This window comes from Oryzias latipes, chromosome 24 (assembly GCF_002234675.1).
Source record: "Oryzias latipes chromosome 24, ASM223467v1".
Lineage (NCBI taxonomy): Eukaryota > Metazoa > Chordata > Actinopteri > Beloniformes > Adrianichthyidae > Oryzias > Oryzias latipes.
Genome location: NC_019882.2, coordinates 4046585 through 4066048, shown reverse-complemented (window position 1 = coordinate 4066048; position 19464 = coordinate 4046585). Strand labels below are relative to the sequence as shown.

At 40.3% G+C, this 19464-nt stretch overlaps 1 protein-coding gene across 11 annotated transcripts in view; it reads right to left on the bottom strand.

Moving 5' to 3' along the window:
* Positions 1-19464, bottom strand: part of LOC101156134 (neurexin-3b) — a gene marked incomplete at its 5' end in the record, with an annotated part of 300242 nt that overhangs the window by 31499 nt on the left and 249279 nt on the right. For 9 of the 11 annotated variants that reach the window (XM_023953188.1, XM_023953183.1, XM_023953192.1 and 6 more), the window contains 2 exon segments: positions 1034-1123; positions 10432-10603. In XM_023953188.1, the coding sequence (XP_023808956.1) occupies positions 1034-1123; positions 10432-10603 (262 nt within the window). 11 annotated transcript variants of the gene reach the window in all.

Below are 19464 nucleotides of genomic sequence, written 5' to 3'. Positions count from 1 at the left end.
TTATGCAAATGAAAAATATTGTTTAGCATTATTATTATAAAAGAGTGGTGGAAAATGTAAAAATCTAACACACTGTGCATTCTACAACTATTGTCTTGTCCAAAGAGTTGATAATATGTATGAATACAAACATATTATGATTAAAAAACAAGCAATTCTAATGTACTATTTGAGTTTCATTAGGAAAAGCCAAAACATCACAGTCAAAACAAACTGCTCATGCTTTAATTATGCAAAGAAAATAGTGCAAACTTTCCCAGTACAGGAATCATAATTAAAAATCTAATTTGTATAATTTACGGACAGCTTGTGGCGTTTGTTTGTCGTGTAGTAACAGAAGACATTAGGCATGGGATGGCAGGGACAGGGCGTTCATATCACAGAAAATGAAAAAGCACGTGTGGAGTCATGCATGCAGCAGTGATGGGATTTTTCAAACCTGTCAGTGTTTAAGCGGTCGTTAAAGGGACTTTATAATAAGGTTAGGATGTTTATGCGTATTGCATTTTAAAAAGCAGTTTAGAATAGTGTTATTCAGAGTGAGAGCCTTGGTTATGCAATGGAAAAAAAAAGGGGGGGGGGGGAAGGAAAAGGGGAGCAGAGTTGTTAAATCCCCACAGGACAAAGTGCTGAAGTGCAGCTTTGTGCTGTCAAAAAAGTTTCCAATCATTTGCTAAAACCTGAAGCACATTTTCTTTTGTGCTTTTTATTTTTTATTTTTTTTGGAACCTGCTGATTTGCATTAAAAAAAAGCCTCTTTGGAGTTACTTCCAAACTTGCCTTTTCTCAGTCCCTTTAACTGGACATGATTCAACAATAGTTTAAAAAAGATGACGATGACAAAAAAGGAGTAAAAAAGTTGGAAAGGACGGGAAAAACACAAAAAAATATACATTTGATTTACAATCATTTTAAGGGTTTTAAGATGTGGTTTTTCATTCGCAAAGGTTGAGGGGGAGCAAGCCGATGTGATGACAGAACATAAAAGATAGATATAAATAAAAGACATTCTAGAAGTTTGACAAAGATTTACCTTTCTCCTGAAGCCACTCCTCTACTGGCCGGGTATATTTGAACGGGATTTTCTTATTTGCCATATGAAAGCGCTCAAAGTCGCTGTTGCCTTTAAAGTTTGAAAATTTGACAAACAGCTTGAAACAGTTGGCATCAGACACAACACATTTATACAGAGGTTTATAATGAGGTTTATCTTGGTTTAGAAATATTTAGAACTTTAAACTTTATCTTGCTTTTTTGTCAAGTTTAGTTGATTTATTTATTCGTAGTCGAGGAGTGCTCTCCACACCAATTTCTTTTTACAAAATTATAGAAGAATTAGGAGCACAACAATCAGAGAAAAGACAAAATACAATAAAAACCTGCAAGAATAGGTTAGAGAACAGCAAATATCTCACAACGTGTCATTCAAAGAAAAAATAAAATATTAGTTGATGATTAAGAAAAATATGCATTAAATGAGCAAACTCCCACTGGACACCACCTGATTTCACATTTCAAGGGGCAACAACCGGTTTGCTGTGCTGTAAGGAAGGGGGGAGCCGTGCAGGGCAATGTTGGAGGAGGTAATTTGAAGTATAGCGAAGCCACTGGGTGGGAAGTCCCACAGTGACACAGATTTGAAGAGGACAATGCATACAAATGAGATCATTACTGACACAGCGGGAGGCCTTTTGGGTAAAAAAAAAAAACCCAACCTCCATATCTTTGGAGAATGCTGTTTCAAATACATGCGAATAAAAGCTAATGAAACCCTTTTTTCTTTTTTGGTTACATGAGTTGCCATGGTTTACTTTGCATTATTTTTGACATGACACGATTTCCCAGGGTGCAACAGTTTTGTCTGACAATCAGAGGCAGTCCGATGCAGCATTAAGGCGCTGAGGATCGAGACGCACACGGCTGTCTTCAAACACTCTGAGGTAGGAAAGAATGGCTAGAATTATGAATGACAGCATGATGTCATGCTGTACCCCGGTGAGGAGGTGTTTGAAGCTGGAAGAAATGGGATCATTCGCCGCATAATAAAAAGCGGTGCATTTCCTGGTGTGGCTGCTGGGAGTTTGCTGAGTGTTGGGACTTCTTTGCTTTGGCATCAAACTCACTCCAGAGTTGTCTTTCATTTATTGGCCATTTATTACACTATATTGCACAAGGCGATGAACGCAATGTAGCCTCATAAAACCGTACAGTTCCTACCTGTCTGTTGTTCATTTTCAGAAAAAAAAAGAAGAAATACAGCCAAGTGCTCAGTGTACACCCAGCTGGGAAGGAGTGTGGTTATGGCTGCAAGGGAGCTCAGGGAGCTAACGGACTGAATCTGCAGTGTGCCAGCAGGTTAATCAGCTACTAGCAGGGCTCCCTCCCTGTTCCTTTGATCTCAAGCTGGTTTCAGGTGCCAGCCAAATGCACTCTCCTCTGGACAAGGGCCACAGAGGGAGGCATGACGGCTGAATGTGAACGGAGAGAACGGCTGGGAAATTTTACATTTTAATTTTAATGCAGGTTAAGACGGTTTACAATCATATTTGCTTTTAGTTTGTCCTAAAGCGAGGAAATCGTTTCATGTGCTGCTGATGGTGGGGTTTCAGTTACTGCTTTTATAATGCTCCAGGTGATTAATGAGGTGACAGACCCCCCCGTAATGAATACACCACCAGCTAATTGTACAACTAATGAGAGAAATCTCAATAGTTAGTCAATTTGATATTCATTTTCTAGAGGTGACTCGGGAATGGATCAGCCAACAAAGGTGCTTCTGTTTTATAAAAAGAAAAAGAAAAAAAGGAGTTTGAATTGGAAAAAAGCTCAAACAGGCTGAGGGGACTTTTATGCGTCGACTGTGGTACATACGCCAAGTAAGGAGAGAAAATACGGCAACACCAGCAAAAATCAGAGGGCTGCTGCCAGTGCTTGGACTAAAAAAAGAAACTGTTTCCATGCACAAACGTTTTTACAAACATCAAAGCTGGTTGGGGGTCGCTGAGGTTGGACGTGAATTATTACAAGGTGAGCTGGACAGCGGCAGATAAAGGTGAAAAGTTTGGAATAGTTTATAAGAAGGTTATGTATAAATGAAAGGTTGTAATTGTGGAGTTTTATATTGGTGTGTCGCTTGTTTTTTCAGCCAAAGCAGCAGGTGACCACGTGGCGGCATCTGAAATCACGCAGCGGCAGTCGAACTTTTACACGCCGCGTGGCGGCCGGAGAGGTTTGAGGAAAAAGTTCAAGTTTTATGGCGAGCGGATGATTTATTTTTTAATTGATCAGTGACCGCCTGGACAGATCTGAAGGTGGCGCCGTAGCAGTTACAGGCAGGAAGGCAGCAGCGCGATCATTGACTGATAGGAAGGCCTCCTAGGTCCCCAAAATCGTCTGAATGTCGGGTGATTTTACACTCTAGCCGCCCCCCTGCCCCCGTCCTGCCATCCCTCTGCCACCGGTCGATTGTCAGAAATCATATGGTAGCAGCGCAGGTACTCGACATGAGAACCGAATGTCAATCTGCCGATCCTGGCCACGGTGGGATTCTTCTTCTGATGAAGACTGCTGTGGTTGGACTGCTTGGACCTTCATTTTGGGCGCTGAAGCTTTGGTTTGGGTTTCTTGGGAGGAATGTTGTCAACAAATTTGTAAATTTCTAAACTGACAAGATCATAATGTGTGCTGAGAATCTGAGTTGGGAATGACCTGTGGTGCATAATAGCCTGCTTTTTCTAAAAGAACGCCTGCTGATTGGACAGGTCATCCAATCAGAGCTGCTGCCGGCCGGTGATCCCACCGCCACCGCCCTGCTGCCCGTCCAACTGTCGCCTGATTTCGTAATGGCATCAATGACTGACACCTGACTGCTGCCACTTACACCAAACATTTTCAAAAAATCAGGTTCTGCCGATGCTCCTCATCACGCGATGGCAGTTGTATTTGTGACTGTAGCATGAAGTGCACTACGTGAAAATAATAGATTTTTTAAAATGAGATACTTTATAAACCCTGTGATTAAATCCACCGAAGAAGCTTGCAATATATTTTTTTTTCTGAGAGATTCAGATAGTAACAATTTTGACACAGTTTGACGTGAGAGCATCACCAAAAAAATATTAAAAAAATTAAAATGAGCAAAAACATGTCAAAAAAAGTTAGAGCAATTAAAGATGGTAATTTATCGATAGAAGTCTGTGGGATTTGGCTTCTTGGAGCCAGCTGGTACTTCCTGTTTGAAACGCCAAGGGGGAGGGGTCAATCATTCCAGTTTTCATATGTAGTCTTTGGTTAAAGTCCACAACACCCAAGAATTGGCAGAGCACCACCCATTATTCTAAAACTACAAGTAATTTTTCATCTCAACTCAGAATTGCGACTATTACTTAAGGATCCCATAATGCAACACTAACCTGCAGCACGCTGCATCTGAAAGTGTGCCCAATTTTCCTGCCCATAGAGTAAATATTTATCTAATCAGAATGCACACATGCAAAGCATTAGCGGAAAATGTTCTTTTTATTCAAAGAGATCCAGCCCTTGAAAAGACTTCATGCATTTTTCACACTTATCCTGCACACATATGCATACTGAGCTGCTTAGTATTAACCGTTCAGTTCAGCAAAATCTATTTTTTTTTTAACATTTCATTAGGTCTGGCTCAGTCCTTGCTGCATGCCTTCACCATTTTTTCTTGGCCAGCCAAACAATGCAACCCCCCCCCCCCCCCCCCATTTGTGGCAGCTATTCAGTCAACACAAACACTGGCATAGCAACAGTCATCTGTTGGTTAGTCTCTTCATTTTACTCAGTTTGGATGCCAGGCTTCTCTCACTGGGGCTCCATCACAGGGCCGGAGCAGACAGGACATCAAAACCATGAAAATGGCCACTGTGACGGGCTCCTGGCGTTCTCTACATTAAGAGGATGATGAGAGCATCTGATGGAGAGAGGCTTAGTCCAAAAATCATCATCCCAGAAAACCCAAATCCACAGCTTGCTGCTGCAGACTCTGGTTATGAATATCCTGCACCGCCCACCTCTTTGCAATCTGCACCCAACTTTCATATATCCCCCTCTCTCCTGGGTGATTCACTTCTATCCTTTTACTTCAGCTCACCTTCTCTGCAGAGATATTCTACCCTTTCATTTGCTCCCTGCTATTCTCTATCTCTCCGTCTCAGCAATCAGCACATTGTGCTCTTCTCGGGTGATTCAGGCCACTTCAGCAGCAGACAATTCTAGGATCATTTATCTACTTTTTTTGCTCATTCTCCATTCCATTTTTCTTCTTCTCTACCCATCTATCTGTTTATATGACTGCTCTTTCTGTCCTTTGTCATCTTGTTTCTTTCATTTTTGCCATTAAAATTGACTCTTGCTCTGTATTTTTTTGTTTGTTTGCTTTTTCTCTGCTCTGTCAAGTGAAAGGCGAAGTCAAGGAGTAAATTCATCATTTGTCAGGTCACTCTGATGCTGTTGAGAGGTGGATTTGGGTTGTTGGATTCTACACCCAGTTTAGTAAACTGTCAAATATAAAGGAATGTGAAGCCAATGATGTTTGGACACGCTGGAACTCTTTCAGAGTTTATTTTTTTAAATCTTTTTTTAAATCTTTTTTTAAATCTTTTAAATGGTGTTTAAGGTTAGAACTGTGTGAATCAATATTTGCACGATTCTCTTCATTTATCCAAGTGCAAAGGCATAAAAATGAACAGAAGGAAAACACAAATGTTCCCAAAAGCACCAAGAGAATCAGGAAACAGCTAGGCTACTGGTCATTTATCTGAGGCTAAGTTTAAAGTTCAGACAACTCAAGGCAACATGTAACGTACGACTTCTTACAGATCAGTCTTCTGAATCTTTGAATCATAGATTAAAACTCACATAGAAACTCCACCATATCACTAAGTACAGAAATTCAGACTCTTAAGGCAAACTCCTGCAATAATGTAGGTCGTCACACAATTTTGTTGGAAAAATGCAACGCTATGATGAGCTTCAGCTGGAGAGAGGAGATACAGTCGATGATAAATTCAAAGAAAGCGCTGATAAGATGGGATGGATATTTAAAGAACCACACAAATATTCCCCCTAAAAAGATGGAAGCTGCAAAAGTTAGACATGTGTGGATGTAGTGAGGTTCAGAGTGGGACTCTAAAGTCTTAGTTTGCAATAAAAGCGACATTAAGAACATCTTTTTGAAGCTGCAAGACAGATTGATACGCACTCCAAGAAAATGCTAATGCCAGCCCGGAGCGTCCTGCCTGGCAGCGTCACAACCGCTTGGCCATGTCCTTCGCCTACCGCTTAAAAACCCTGACAGAGCCCTCCTCCAGTTTGACCTGAGGGTTGCTGGCTGGAGACAACCACATGACAAGCTTCACAACCGATGGCTGGACGTCAATGACCACTAATTCTCAGTTAACTTAATGTAAAAAAGTTAAGTCGTCACTCATCTCGATGCGCAAATGTTAATCCTCTTATTTGACCAACCCGCTGGGAGAGCAGTGAGCAGGTGAGTCCCATTCTTAGTCTTTGGTTTGACCCTTTTTGGGTTTGAACATGTGCAGACACTACCGCACTAGGCCACTGCAAAGACAATTAAAGTGAAGTGCTTCTTTATTGCAACTTGCATCCTCTGTTAGAGCTTTTCTGTCAGCTTTGGTTACTCTGAACTTACATTAATCGCCAAGATTAGCTGGCAGCGATGTTACAACGGAGTCAGACTGCAACAAAACAATGAGCTGAAAATGAGTCAGGGTGTAAACAGCCAAGCAGTCAGTAGTTTGTGTGCAAAAAACTGACTTTTGCAGTTTTTCTGCTCATAATTGTAAGAATAGATGTGACAGAAACAAAACGCAAAGACAGTGTCTAGCCCGCTTTGCTAATGACTTGAAAAAGGACATAAGAATATCGTATTTAAAATTCCCAAACAAAATTTTGGTTTGCATACCATTGGGTTTTTTAAATTTGCACTAAACCTAATTTTAAAACAACGAAGAAGCTGATTTCATGTGCATGTTCGTCAGAATGCCAGCATTTTGCAGCAGCCTGAAGAATGAGCCCAACAAAGCATTTGAGTGACTTAGATTTTCTGCTCTTGCTAAGTTAATTAGTCCTTGTCAGACACCTCAGCTCTTCAGATGAGCAAAAGTATATTGTTAATGAACTCCTGGAGTTTTATTTCCGACAGACCAAGACTTACTCTGTTTTTGAATAAATTGGCAAAAAATAACTTAAACTTGACTTAAACTGCGATGCAAAAATCACAAATTAGCTCCTTTTAGCAAATTTATTTAAAACCCTGAGGTTTTAAAAGATATATATATAAAAACTGTACAACCCTGCAAAGTATTACTGCACTGGATGGCCTTTCAATTGCATTTTATTAAGATGTCCAAATGACATGCTCCAGGTCACACTGCTTTGGCTCTCTGTAACGAGCAAAGCACCGAAACCTTTGTCCTCACCTATTCCCTACACGGGAGAGGCCGCACCCGGATCCGTTAACTGTTATCGAACAGCTAGAGGTTGCTGTTGCTTTCAAGTTAGGCAATACATGTTGGTAGGGGGAGGAAAAGCAGTCTGAACCCTAACATGTAATTACTCACAAGATGACAATGCCTTTACAAGGGAGGGAGGGAAGGAAAAATCAATCACTGTTAAATTACTATCGCTGCATGTCCTGCAAATTACCAGCGCAGAAGAGAAAAAGAAATTACCATGCAGTCGATCGTTTGATCTCAAACTCCATTTCAAAGCAGCTGCAGGTGGGACGAAGAGGGAACAAACCTCCGAGGAATGCTTGTGAGGATCCCTAAATTAAAAAGCCAGATTTGTTTTGGGGACTGGCGCTGTCTTGCATACTAAACAGGAACCGATTTCTGGGGATGGCTTTGGGTCACAAATGACACAACCTATGATCACTTGTGCTCGAGAGATAATTGCAAAAATGTTGACTTCAAAGACTCAGAGTGGTCAAATTATTTCAAGGGCCGATAGCATATGGTGCATGACAAAAGCCACCATGCAACGGTGCAGCTGGTTTGTCTGATTAATACAATTCCTTTGCTAAGTGTTGAGCACATGGGGCTGCGGATGGTTAAGGCAGATCGCAGTTGCACACATAAAACGGTTTCTTGCCATTCTGAAGCATTTCTGCGGCTGAAGTGCAGTTATGAAACCCGTCCAACATCATCTGGTCAACAGAAAAGGGAAAGGCAGCCAACGGCAAAAGAAGGCTAAAGACAAAAAGAATTAACGTCACCTGTGCTGGCACCGAACCAAACCAAAACAGCATGCCAGGCAACGCCAGGAGAAGATGCTGCTCTTTTGAAAAAATAAATAAAAATAAAAAGTCACAAACATGCAAGAAAGAGGACAACAACAGCCTGCTGGGACTAAGAAGTGAGAAGGATAATCTACTATTTCTTTATTTCATATCTTTGGTTAGCATTTTCAGTGCAGCGTGGCCTCTGTTTTTGATTGGCTAAAGCATACCTTCTTAAATTTCGGGTAAAGCATACTTTGATTTCACAACACAGGAAAAAAAATATTCTAGGCAAAAAGATTAAATTCAAGATGTTTTTCTTTTTTTATAAAATCTGCAAATATGATTAGTATAGATAAAGTTTGGCCTCAAATAAAGAAGGGGTTTATACAAATATACCCTTCATGTGTCGGAAGATGCATAACCCTCTGTAACAGTAAAATCTGTCCAACACGAGAGGCTTTCAGCTCTTGCCCGCTTGCTCCACTGCTGGACAGAACAGGTTGACAAATTGTTGGGTAAAGATTTTTTTTGAAAAAAAGTCTCCCAATATAACCGGCAGAATTTGATTGGTAGGATTTCTTTAAAACATTGTGAAGTCTGGTCCTTTTCAGAGAAAATGAAATCCTAAAATTAGCTATAAACACTCATTTTTAGGGTCTATTACTCTGGTAATTGGATATTTTGTCCCTTAAAATAAGCTCAAAACAGTTTTTATATCCTGAAAGTAGTTATATGTACACCTTTCCCCAAATAGATCCTATTTTAAGTGCTACAGCAATCCAACTGTCCATTTCCAGACCATAATCATCTTAAAGTAAGACTAATTGCAAATGTTATGATAAGTTTGTCCTAAAAAAATCACAAGATATAAACTTTCCAGTTTATCAGTGTTTCTCTTTGAAACAAGACCACTTACTGTCCACAAATAAAAATTTCAGCTTAAAAATTTTATGTAAAATATAGATCTTTCGAGATATCACATAAAATAGGACATTCTTTTACTCATGATATTGTCTTAAAACAAGTCATTACATCTTACTGAAAAAGAAACAAGTTTTTCCTCTTATCAAGTGTTATGTGGTATTTAATCTAGAAACTTGACGAAAAAACTTGACTTGATCACCCTATTGTGCACTGTAAAAACAGCATCTTAAGACAAAATCTTAAGGCAAAAAGACCATTGTTAATAAAAGGAATAACTTGTGTGTAAAAAAAAAAAATCTTATCAAGAACGTTTTTTAGTAGCAAAATAATCTTTGCTTGATAAAACATAACTAGATTTTAATCTTAAAATAATAATTTTTGGTGAGTCAATTTTTCCATTGGTAGATTTTTTTTTTCTTTTTTGCTTAATTAAAGAAATCTTTTCCAATTTTAAGAATTTTTGCCTCATTTCCAGGGGCCTGCTTTTGCAGTGTCTTTTATCATGTTTCATTTCCAAATTCTCGCTCCACATAAAGTTTTTGCCTGACTGTAACTTGGTGTGTGAGTCATTTTTTTGACCGAGCAGTTTCTCTTAGACTGTTTGACCTGGAAACACATATCACACTTGAGGAGAAACCAGCTTAATTTAATGAACTGCTAAGTAGAAGCAGAGGAGAATTTCTTTCTTCCAGCCCGCTCCCTCACTTTGTCTCTCACTGCCTCACCTTGCTAGCCGAGGAGCGCCTAACAGTTCCAAATGAGGAGACAGCCCGAGTCTCCAAATGGAGCGGGTTCTGTTTGATGACCCTATCTGTATTCTGCTGCTGCGCTCCTTCCACTGACCTGAGAATGAGAGATACAGGCAGCCAGCAGCTTTATCTGGCCAACAGGCCACCCTGAGTTCCTGCCTCTATTCTCTCTTAGAGGCGAATGCCTCTTGGTGCCTTTGAAGCCCTCGCATAGAATGAACCGACACAGATGTTGCACAGTTAATGCTCCTCGGACGACAAAGGTTTTACAAAAAACAGAACTGCTGACCGGACTGCTTCTGCATTGTCTCTGCAAATAAAATTTATTTATTAATTTGTGAGTGACCATTTTTGCCCTTTAGAGGCGCCCTTTAAAAAACAAAAACAGGTGGTGTCCAGAAGTTGTTAATCTCAACATCACACTTTACCTTTGTGCTCCACAAGAACTTTAATCTGACAAAGTCATATTGATACGGACAGTACCTGAGGGGAAGTGCTCGTTGATGGGCCAGTTGTCCACTTGCAAGGTTGCATTGCCCCCATTCCTGGTGAATCTCACTAAATGGTATTTGCCATCGTTGACCACTGTGGACGTCTCCTTAACGCTGATGTCCACTGTCCCAATGTTAAACGTCACACCCACTTTGCCTTGCTCCTATAAAAAATACACACAAAAAAAGAACACGTTTGAAAGAAGGGTTGTCATCATTACCGATGCAACAACTAAACTTGAGAAAAACACGTCAAAGCAACACGAGTTTGAACACTTCATCTCTGCCTCGGTTCCACCTCCATGTGATTTCATACTCTAATGAATTAATTATACAATAAACAAAATGTAAAAGTTCAATAAAGCGACTTGGATGAATGCCCACGGCTGGTGCTAATGGTGAACCACTCAAGAGAACCTGAGGACCCTTGCGTTCTACGCTTCATTACGCAACTTTAATGTGATGAAAATAGGCTGCCAGCAGAGACTGTAATGATGAGTAATGCTCCCTGCAGTCTGTCACAATAAAACTGGCAGGACAGATGCTGTTCTTTAAAAACTATAAGAATACCATATGTTTTGTTTAGCTCAGGAAACTAAACTACCATTTGCAGACTCGTCTGTCTTCGACCCCCTCTAAATTTCAGGAGCTGCCGTTGTGTTTTATGGTGACAGCGTTGGTTCCCATGGACATGTAGGCGTCTTGAGCCGAGGATGGGCTTGAGTGAGGGGCAATGAGGAAGAGCCGTGTTTTCTGTGTCATTTGTTTTAATCCCCCACAGGGAATCTCTCGGTGTAATTACTTTCTTTGGAAGCCCGGAGCAATGGGAGCAGTTCTCATAACAGAACTAAGGCAAGAATACACGGCGGCACTGCTACAACTGACAAAATATGACACCTCCCTAAAACCTTGCGGCCTCAATTAATCATCTTATACTCTCAATTCCTCAAATTTAGAAATAATAAGGCAAAAATATGCTTAAACACTGCTCGTCTTGCTGCAAAAAATGTTAAAATACAATTGAAAAAGTTCCTGTAAGACAGTAGGAACAATATTCTTGAACATTTTCTTCTGCTGCCATGCTGCTACAGGTCATAGTGAACATTTATACAACAAGTAAGGGTAAGTAAAGGTAAAGTAGGTGAGACGCAGGCGTGCCAAATTCAGCCCAATGCACAAGGAGTCAGTTAGTGCTCGCTCCTCATTTGGAACTAAAATGCTGCATCCAGAAGGGTCCTCTGGACACACGTATCACACACGCTATTGTGCAGCATTTATTTAGTCTTTTGGAAACCACTATTCGCATTTTACTAATTTTGCATCTTACTAATAATGACGTACGTCATTAAGTGTGAGAAACTTAGATTAGCGTAATGAATACTTCACAATACACTTACCAAATGCATGACAATCGTGCATTCCATTTTGAACAACCTAAAAACCTGCTGCACCCGTACAGGTGCAAACATGCTATTAGCATACGGTGTTCACACTGGAATGCCGCGACCAGATATTAGGGCGTGTACCTACAGTTGGAAGAGGCTTGGTGTCAGCAGCTCCACTGCTCTATTCCGATATATGAAAGACTTGGTGTCATATAATTTTGGCCGGGCACAAATAGCAACTATTAATTTCTCCTCCACAATTCATTTTCAAACGGTTGAAACTTCCGTGAATTGAAAAGGATGGCATCGATACGTCACTACCAAATCCGAGTCCCTGATTGTTTTAATCTTCAATGTGCGTTCAATGGCCGTGCATTTTGTATGTAGGGTGTGTAGTGATCACGAAATTTGGACTGTGGAACCTATACTTTTCATTGACTTTGGCGTGTTGGCGAGGCTGGTGTGAGCGTAGCATGAGGCTTATCTTGTTTTACCTTTTTATACTTCAGTCATGACACAACAAAAAAGAAAAGATAATAATACTTATTTAAAAAGTAGAGCGTCCAGCCATGTTTCCTAAAACTGTAGAATTGGAGGGGGGGTGGTTGACCAGTCAATTGGAAATTCTCTCCAGGAGTTGAATTTCCAAATGTATCTCGTGGATAGCAGACAATACAATTTCAACCCTGCGGTGCTGATTTCCCAAACACTGAGCTCCCATTTGCAGACAAAGTGTTCTTTCTCTGTCCTTGAAAACATATAAAATAGCATCATAATCAGCTCATGGCACTCTCCTGCACAGCCACTGTGATAATGGAAGACTGACACCCAAGACATAACAATGGCATCTCCTTTAAGACGAGGTAAGTCTTAGAGAGTGAGGCTGAATATTTAAAAGGCACTCAACATCTTTGTCAGAGAGGCGCCAAATGGGTTCTTAATAGAAGTCCTTAAAAGTTTGAGCAATACTTGCATGAATACAGTAAAAGGGTACGGGCACAAGGAGCAAGAATTTGTTTACGATTTAATGTGACAGGGTGATGTTCCACGTTGAGGAATATGTAAGCGAGGCAGCCGGGCTTTCCTGTCTAATGACAAGACTTTCTCCTGGAAAAAAACAAAAAACACGATGTCTGACAGCTGGAGTGCACGCAGAAAGCAGACACATTAGCGACAGAACATCCACTGTGACCTTCAGAGACTCTGGCAGCCATAGTTCTCCTGTGAAGTTGCATCAAAGCTACATCACCGACCCATTTATACGCACAAAGACAGTTCGTCACCCCCTCCCTCGTGGCTGAGAGGGAAAAAAATATCACCCAACAACTGTACATCCTTGTAACAGTTACAGAGCAGCTCCAGGCAGAGTGAAAAAAAACAGGAGGTATGCATTGTCGCTCTGCACTCATCTCTGCTTTCCTTTGCACCGCTGATGTTGACCAGCTACCCCTTCCGCCTCTACCACCCACCTGGCTGCCCACCCCGGCACTGCAGCAACATTTGAGTGACAGATCCAATTACGATTTTTATTGGACTGTCGCTCTCGAGGTGGGAAGGCACTTCATTGTCTCCTGAGCAAAGTGGAAAACTGGCTATTGTTCTCTTAGTGGAAAAGATGATAGCCACTATTGGAGCTGTAAACAAATGATGTGCACACACATATGAGTCCAAACAGATACACAAAGCTGTCAGATTCACCCCTGAGGGTCAGATGAATAAAAAAAGAGCTAGACTCATGGACTATCAGGCACCCCAGACATAAAATTACAGTATTGTAACGGTATAAATTCCCCTTCTATAGCGTAAAATTCTCCCTAACTCAGATCGATCCACCACTGAGACTGAACATCACACTTTCATTGCATACCCCATCAGCATGTCATGTAATTGTACATTATGTGTTGCATTCACACTATGTGTAACTAAGACTGATGGATGTAACTCCAAGCCTCCCTCTCCATCCTTGAGAGCTCTGGTGTTCCCCCGTGTGCACGCTGACATCAGTAATGAGGTCCGCCACAATCCAATTCAGAGCCGATCAATGCCTCCAACACATGCAGAGCTCAGGGTGGAGGTAAAGAGGCAGAATCACTCACAGCAACTGTAGGCGATGCTGCAGACAGCTTCTGCACAGAGGACAAGCGGACCAATATAGACCCTGTCCTCACTGAGGGGCCAGTGTGCTCTGCCACGGTCTTGCATGGATAAATGCATCTGACAGCCATTTCATGAAGAGGAGATTGGTTAAATGAGGATGCTCGGGAGCAAAACAACTGACAATAGCAAGAGAAATATAAATAAAAAGAATTAAAACGCACAGCATGGGCAAGATATCCTTAAGAAAATGTGCTTCACAAGCACTTTAAGGTCAGACAATGGCATTACAGTGGGACATTTTTCCCTCCACCAGAGGTATTGCGTTACATTCAAAGTTTGATTGAAATCTGGTACCACCATAGAGCAGTTGTAGTAGGATGAATCTATAATAAGTCCCAGTATCTCAGTTTGAAGGTAGGAAGATCTAGTATCAAGAATTTGAACATGTCCCATAGTGATAGTTTGGGTTACATAGCCCTCCCCCTCCCTTTCATCTGACATCAGCGCTCAAGTTAGCCTCTGTGGTCAGGAGCCATCAAAACCAGATCATGCAAGCAGAGGAAGCAGAATCAATAGACTGCAGAAGCCAGGACAATGTGAGACAAGTTGGATTGATGCAGAAGGCCTTCGTGGTGCCAAAGCCATTTATCCAAAGTAATTGACAGAGATAACTCAAAGACGTCATAGTGATTTGTTGCTGTCTGTTCTTGTGCACATCAAGCCCCACAGTCAGAAATTTGCTAAAAGGAATGGATGTTAGAGGCCTCTAAAGAGAAGCATGCGTGTGTGATGCCTGCCTTTAGTGCTAGTCATTTTTTCACGCACAGACTGTTCTGACAACTCAGCAGAGCCTGGCGTTTTTGACACAGCCTTGAAAACACCACTGAAACTAGAAGCTGAAACTACATGTGGCACTTCCATCCCCCATGAACGAAATGAGGTCAGCAAATATACCAACGCATACGGAAAAACTTCAGAACAAATAAAGTTTATTAACTCGAAAACTATTAACCTTGTTTTTGACTACTTTTCTGGTAGGTTGGTATCTTAACATTATTGAGATGATTTCGATTTTAACAATAAAGGCCTTTTCTGCATCAATGACAATATTTGACATATTGGCTTATGCAGTTAAAGCCAGTTTTTGACCTATAAGCGCATTTAACCCGACTGTGTTATCAATGAACCTTGTTTTGTTCAAATCCAAACAAAGCTGACAATTGTTGAAACCATTGACTGGACATAAGAACTAGACTGAGAGACCCCTCACCTCAAGTTCCAAAAACGAAGTGCTAAAATAAGCCAAAATCCCATAGATTTGTACTGAAATCTACAGAAACTTTGACTCAGACCAACTTGGAAGTAAGTCATGGGTGATGTCACACTCTGTGAAAACCCTGTGATTATTGTATGAGTAATAAGGATACTATTACAAAACATGCACATGCAAAGTAAATGTGCAAACACAATTTCAATTTGATTAAGATGCACGATGCTGGTGGATTATTGCCCACCAGTACAAAAGATGAGGATTAATGGCGCACCAACAAACACACCGTTTATTATGGTTTGGTCAGTCATGTTTTGTTAAGAACTGCTCTGACCAGCTATTGTACTAAAATCCAGTCCATTTTCTGTGACACTTTTTTTTCCAACAGTAATTAATTTTAGCAGGGAAAAAACAAAGGATAGGGATGGTTAGAGTGCTCAATGAAGGAATATTACTGATTGGCCAAAAGATCCAAAAAACTTTTCCAATCAATTTTCCTTTATTATTCATACAATTGTTTATAGCTTAGGGACTTAGAGAAATTTTTACAGTTACAATGACGATAGAAACCAATAATACATCTGCAGGTTTGTGGTGAATAGATTTACCAAAGAGAATACCGAGAGAATAACCAGAGAATGACAGACAAATGATGCTTTTTTTATGACCAAGGGTGGGGATCAAATCATCATGACAGAAGCACAAAGCAGGAACAAATCATGGAAAATGATTTGCTTTCACCACATCTTTGTAAAAGTGACTAAATAAAACAGTGTGGCAAGATTAAGCAATTTTACTGTTATCTATAAATCACAAAGGGAAACAGGATATAAAAGCGATCCCAGCACTCATGCATTCACACAGCAGCTGACAGACAAGGACAACAAAATAAGGAATGCATTTTACGAAGCCTCATCAAATATGACCAAAGTTCTTTGCTAAAAGCGGGATTAGTAGCCTTTCAATGCTCCATGCTTAATAAAGACAGTTGAGTCTGATAAACATTTCCCTTAAACTGTGAATTTCCATAAATCATTAAAGGCCTCAAATGTTCATTCAGATGTTCATAATAAGCTGCAGAGCGGTTGGGAGAAGTCATGTGGGAAGATACAAGGAACAGAGGCCCAGCTCCTCTGAAACATTAATCACCCCTAAAAGAAGCCGGCGGTCCTACACAGGCAGTGTTTCACACCTGAGAGGGCCGGGAACAGCTTCATCGTGTGGACAGGAACAAAATGGCTTCCATTTTCGCGTTACTTAGCAATAGCTACAGCTTAAACCACGGAGTCCATTAACCAGCTGGTTGGTACCCGGTTTTGCCAGCTAGCGTGAGTCCACACCAAAGACAGAGTTTGCATTTTTAATACAAGCGCGGGCAGCAGCAAGGGTTTGGTAATGGCTTTGACTCCTGTACTCAGGCTCAATGTCAAACTGTGATCCCCGCTCTTTGATCCTCTGGCGCAGAATATGAATCGTGCAGGGTCAGCCTTATCAATTATTTACACTGGCTCTTTCTCTGTTTCCTGTTTGTCCGCTCTTGTGGCTGTAACTTGCCCTGACACTAATGGCGGACGGCCTGGTGAAAACATTTATCAGTGCCACCGCAGTCTTCTCCCGCTCCTCACTATCACTTTCCGTCTTTAGGAACTTAGACGGCGCACTGATCCTAAACACCAGTGCCAGACTTTACCACATGTGTTTGGGATGCATTGTCTTTCCTAAGGTGAAGTTGGCTTTTTGCATTTCTGGTTTCTTTGTAGTTTAGTTTAACTAAGTTTGAACCAGTGAATCTTGCAAAGTAAGTTCAGACAAACTAATATTTATAATAATAAAACTGAAATGTGTATTTCTGAAGTGGAGAATGCAAGCATGTTAAAGGGTTAAGCAACAATTAACTGTGTGTGCTGATAATGTGATCTATATGGATTGTATTGGGCCACTTTAAAATCTGTTTTTCAATTCCACGGTACATTACACACCTTGTCTTTTAACTCTGTTTTTTTCCAAAATAAGCAAATTAGCAGGATAAACTAGCTTTACATATAAAGCAACTCACCAACTTATCTAAAGTTAAGGTTTGTGGGTCCCCTTTCACCAAAATCCATCTGTTTGAGAACAGCTTTGATTTACAATTATGATGTATTAAAGACCCCCCCCCCCCCCCCATGTTATTAAAAAGATTTGACTGTAAATAAATTATTAAATCTGATAGAATGGGCTATGGGTGAAAACTCAATCGCAATTGGCTGCAGTGTGTCCAATTAAAACGTGATATTAGACACTTAAAAAAGAAGTTGCGGTCTAAATGTTGGCCTAATTGGTTGGTTGCCCAAACAACAGAAACTTAAAACACAGGTACTTTATTCCACATTTTTTCATATTTCACTAGTTTTGTCTTCTTTACCTATCAATTTTGGTAATTATAATAGCATTTTAGTTAAGATTTTTCGAGCTCTTAAAGGACGAGTCCCTTATTATATACAGTAGTTGCCCCCTTCAGTCCTGTAGTCTGAACCTACTAAGATCACTACAATAATCTACACCCTTTAATTTAAAACAGTTGGATACCTGACTTTCTGTCTTGTTCACTGCCTGCAAGAGAGAAAATATGTGACAACAAATAATAAATAGTATTACTTAATGAAAGAAATTGTTGATTAAGATTTAATGATCAGAGTTAATGGTGAATATTTTTTCAATCAAAGCCGTCTAGAAAACTACTTGTGGACAAAACTTTGAAACAAACTTTTGTTTCATCATCTGGACAAAAGAAAAATGGGCAGAGTGTGCTGAACACTCAGAAATATGAAGTTTAGTATCAACACCACTTTCCTTCACAGGTTTGTCCTTATAAAGCAGCTATAGGAGATACCATGATAACGCGTCACACCATGTTTCACCTTGTGAAAAAACGATTGTAAGTATAAATAAAATACTAATAACTGTTTAAATATTTCTTTCTTTCATAACTGACTATGATATAAGTGGGATAAAGCCCTAAAGCGCTACGTGCTGGATGTTTTATGTTTCTGCATTGTCCCTGAATTTCTGATAATGGACCGTGATGCATTACAGCTTTACACCACAAAATAATATTTTAGATTCTGCCAGTCTGCCAGTGAACAGATCTCTGTTGTAAAGTTGGGGGATTTTGTTATTGCAGCAAATAAGGACAAACACTTTCTGTAACAAGTCACCAAGTAGCTACTTGATGATCTGGCTTGAACTGTTTTCCAATTTTAAATGGAGCTGAGGTTTCTCAACAGCTGTTCTGCGAAGATGTTTGTCATAAATGTTAACTGTAATTGCATTTAATCGAGGAGTTTCGCAGTAAGCATTTAACGTGTTTGTGTGACCTCAGATTGTGATGTTGGAACATATGACCACTGCAAACCAGGGGGCTCTTTAAAAAAATAAAATAAAAAAAGCCCAAAAGCCAATGAATAAGATTTGTGCTGGATGGAATAATGTGCTTTGAAAGTCCATTAGGGACAAGGCTAATGAAATTGAAACAGCTTGGTGATCAAATTAGAATCTGTTCGGCAGATATTTAATTTAATGTGCTGCTGAATTTGGTGCAGTTTCTATTTGGCAGCTCCAGAATGAAACCAGTGCACAATAAATCACACAATTCCTCCTGCATTCTTTCATCCACTCGTTTTCCAGGAACAACCAACCTTCAAGTTGATTCAGACATTCACTGAATTAGCTCTAAACGAAACAAATGAAAAGATAAAACTATAAAAGAAAAGCAAGTGTGTCACGTGTCACTGTTTCCCTAAACAGAAAGCCCTGAATCTGAATCACATGCTTGGTTGCAGCTGCTTGGTAAAGAGTCATGGGGTGAAATTATTTGAATAGATGCAGAAATTTCAGCTTGTTTGAAGAGTGCCTCTTTGTGTTTGGCACGCTCTCGTTACCACGTCTGGGGTTGTATGCAAAGCACGCTGGGAAGAAGAGACCGAACAAGTACAGAGGAAGGGGGGAAAAAAAAATCCAGCTTTTTCTGATTGCTGCACATCATCCCTGATAACAAAATCGTTTGTAATTATTGGAGCAAGAGATACAAATTCTAAATTGGGGTGAGAGTCCCACAGCAGAGATTAATTTAAAAAAAGAATGGCTTTAACGTTGGGACTCCTGTCTGCGCTGTAGCTATAAGTAAACCTTTAAAAAGTTGAGCTTCACTGATTGCCCAAAAATACGACGGAGACAGACAGACAGCTGCTGCTTTTCATTCTTGTCCATCTGTTTAAATAAAAGTTAAACTCTG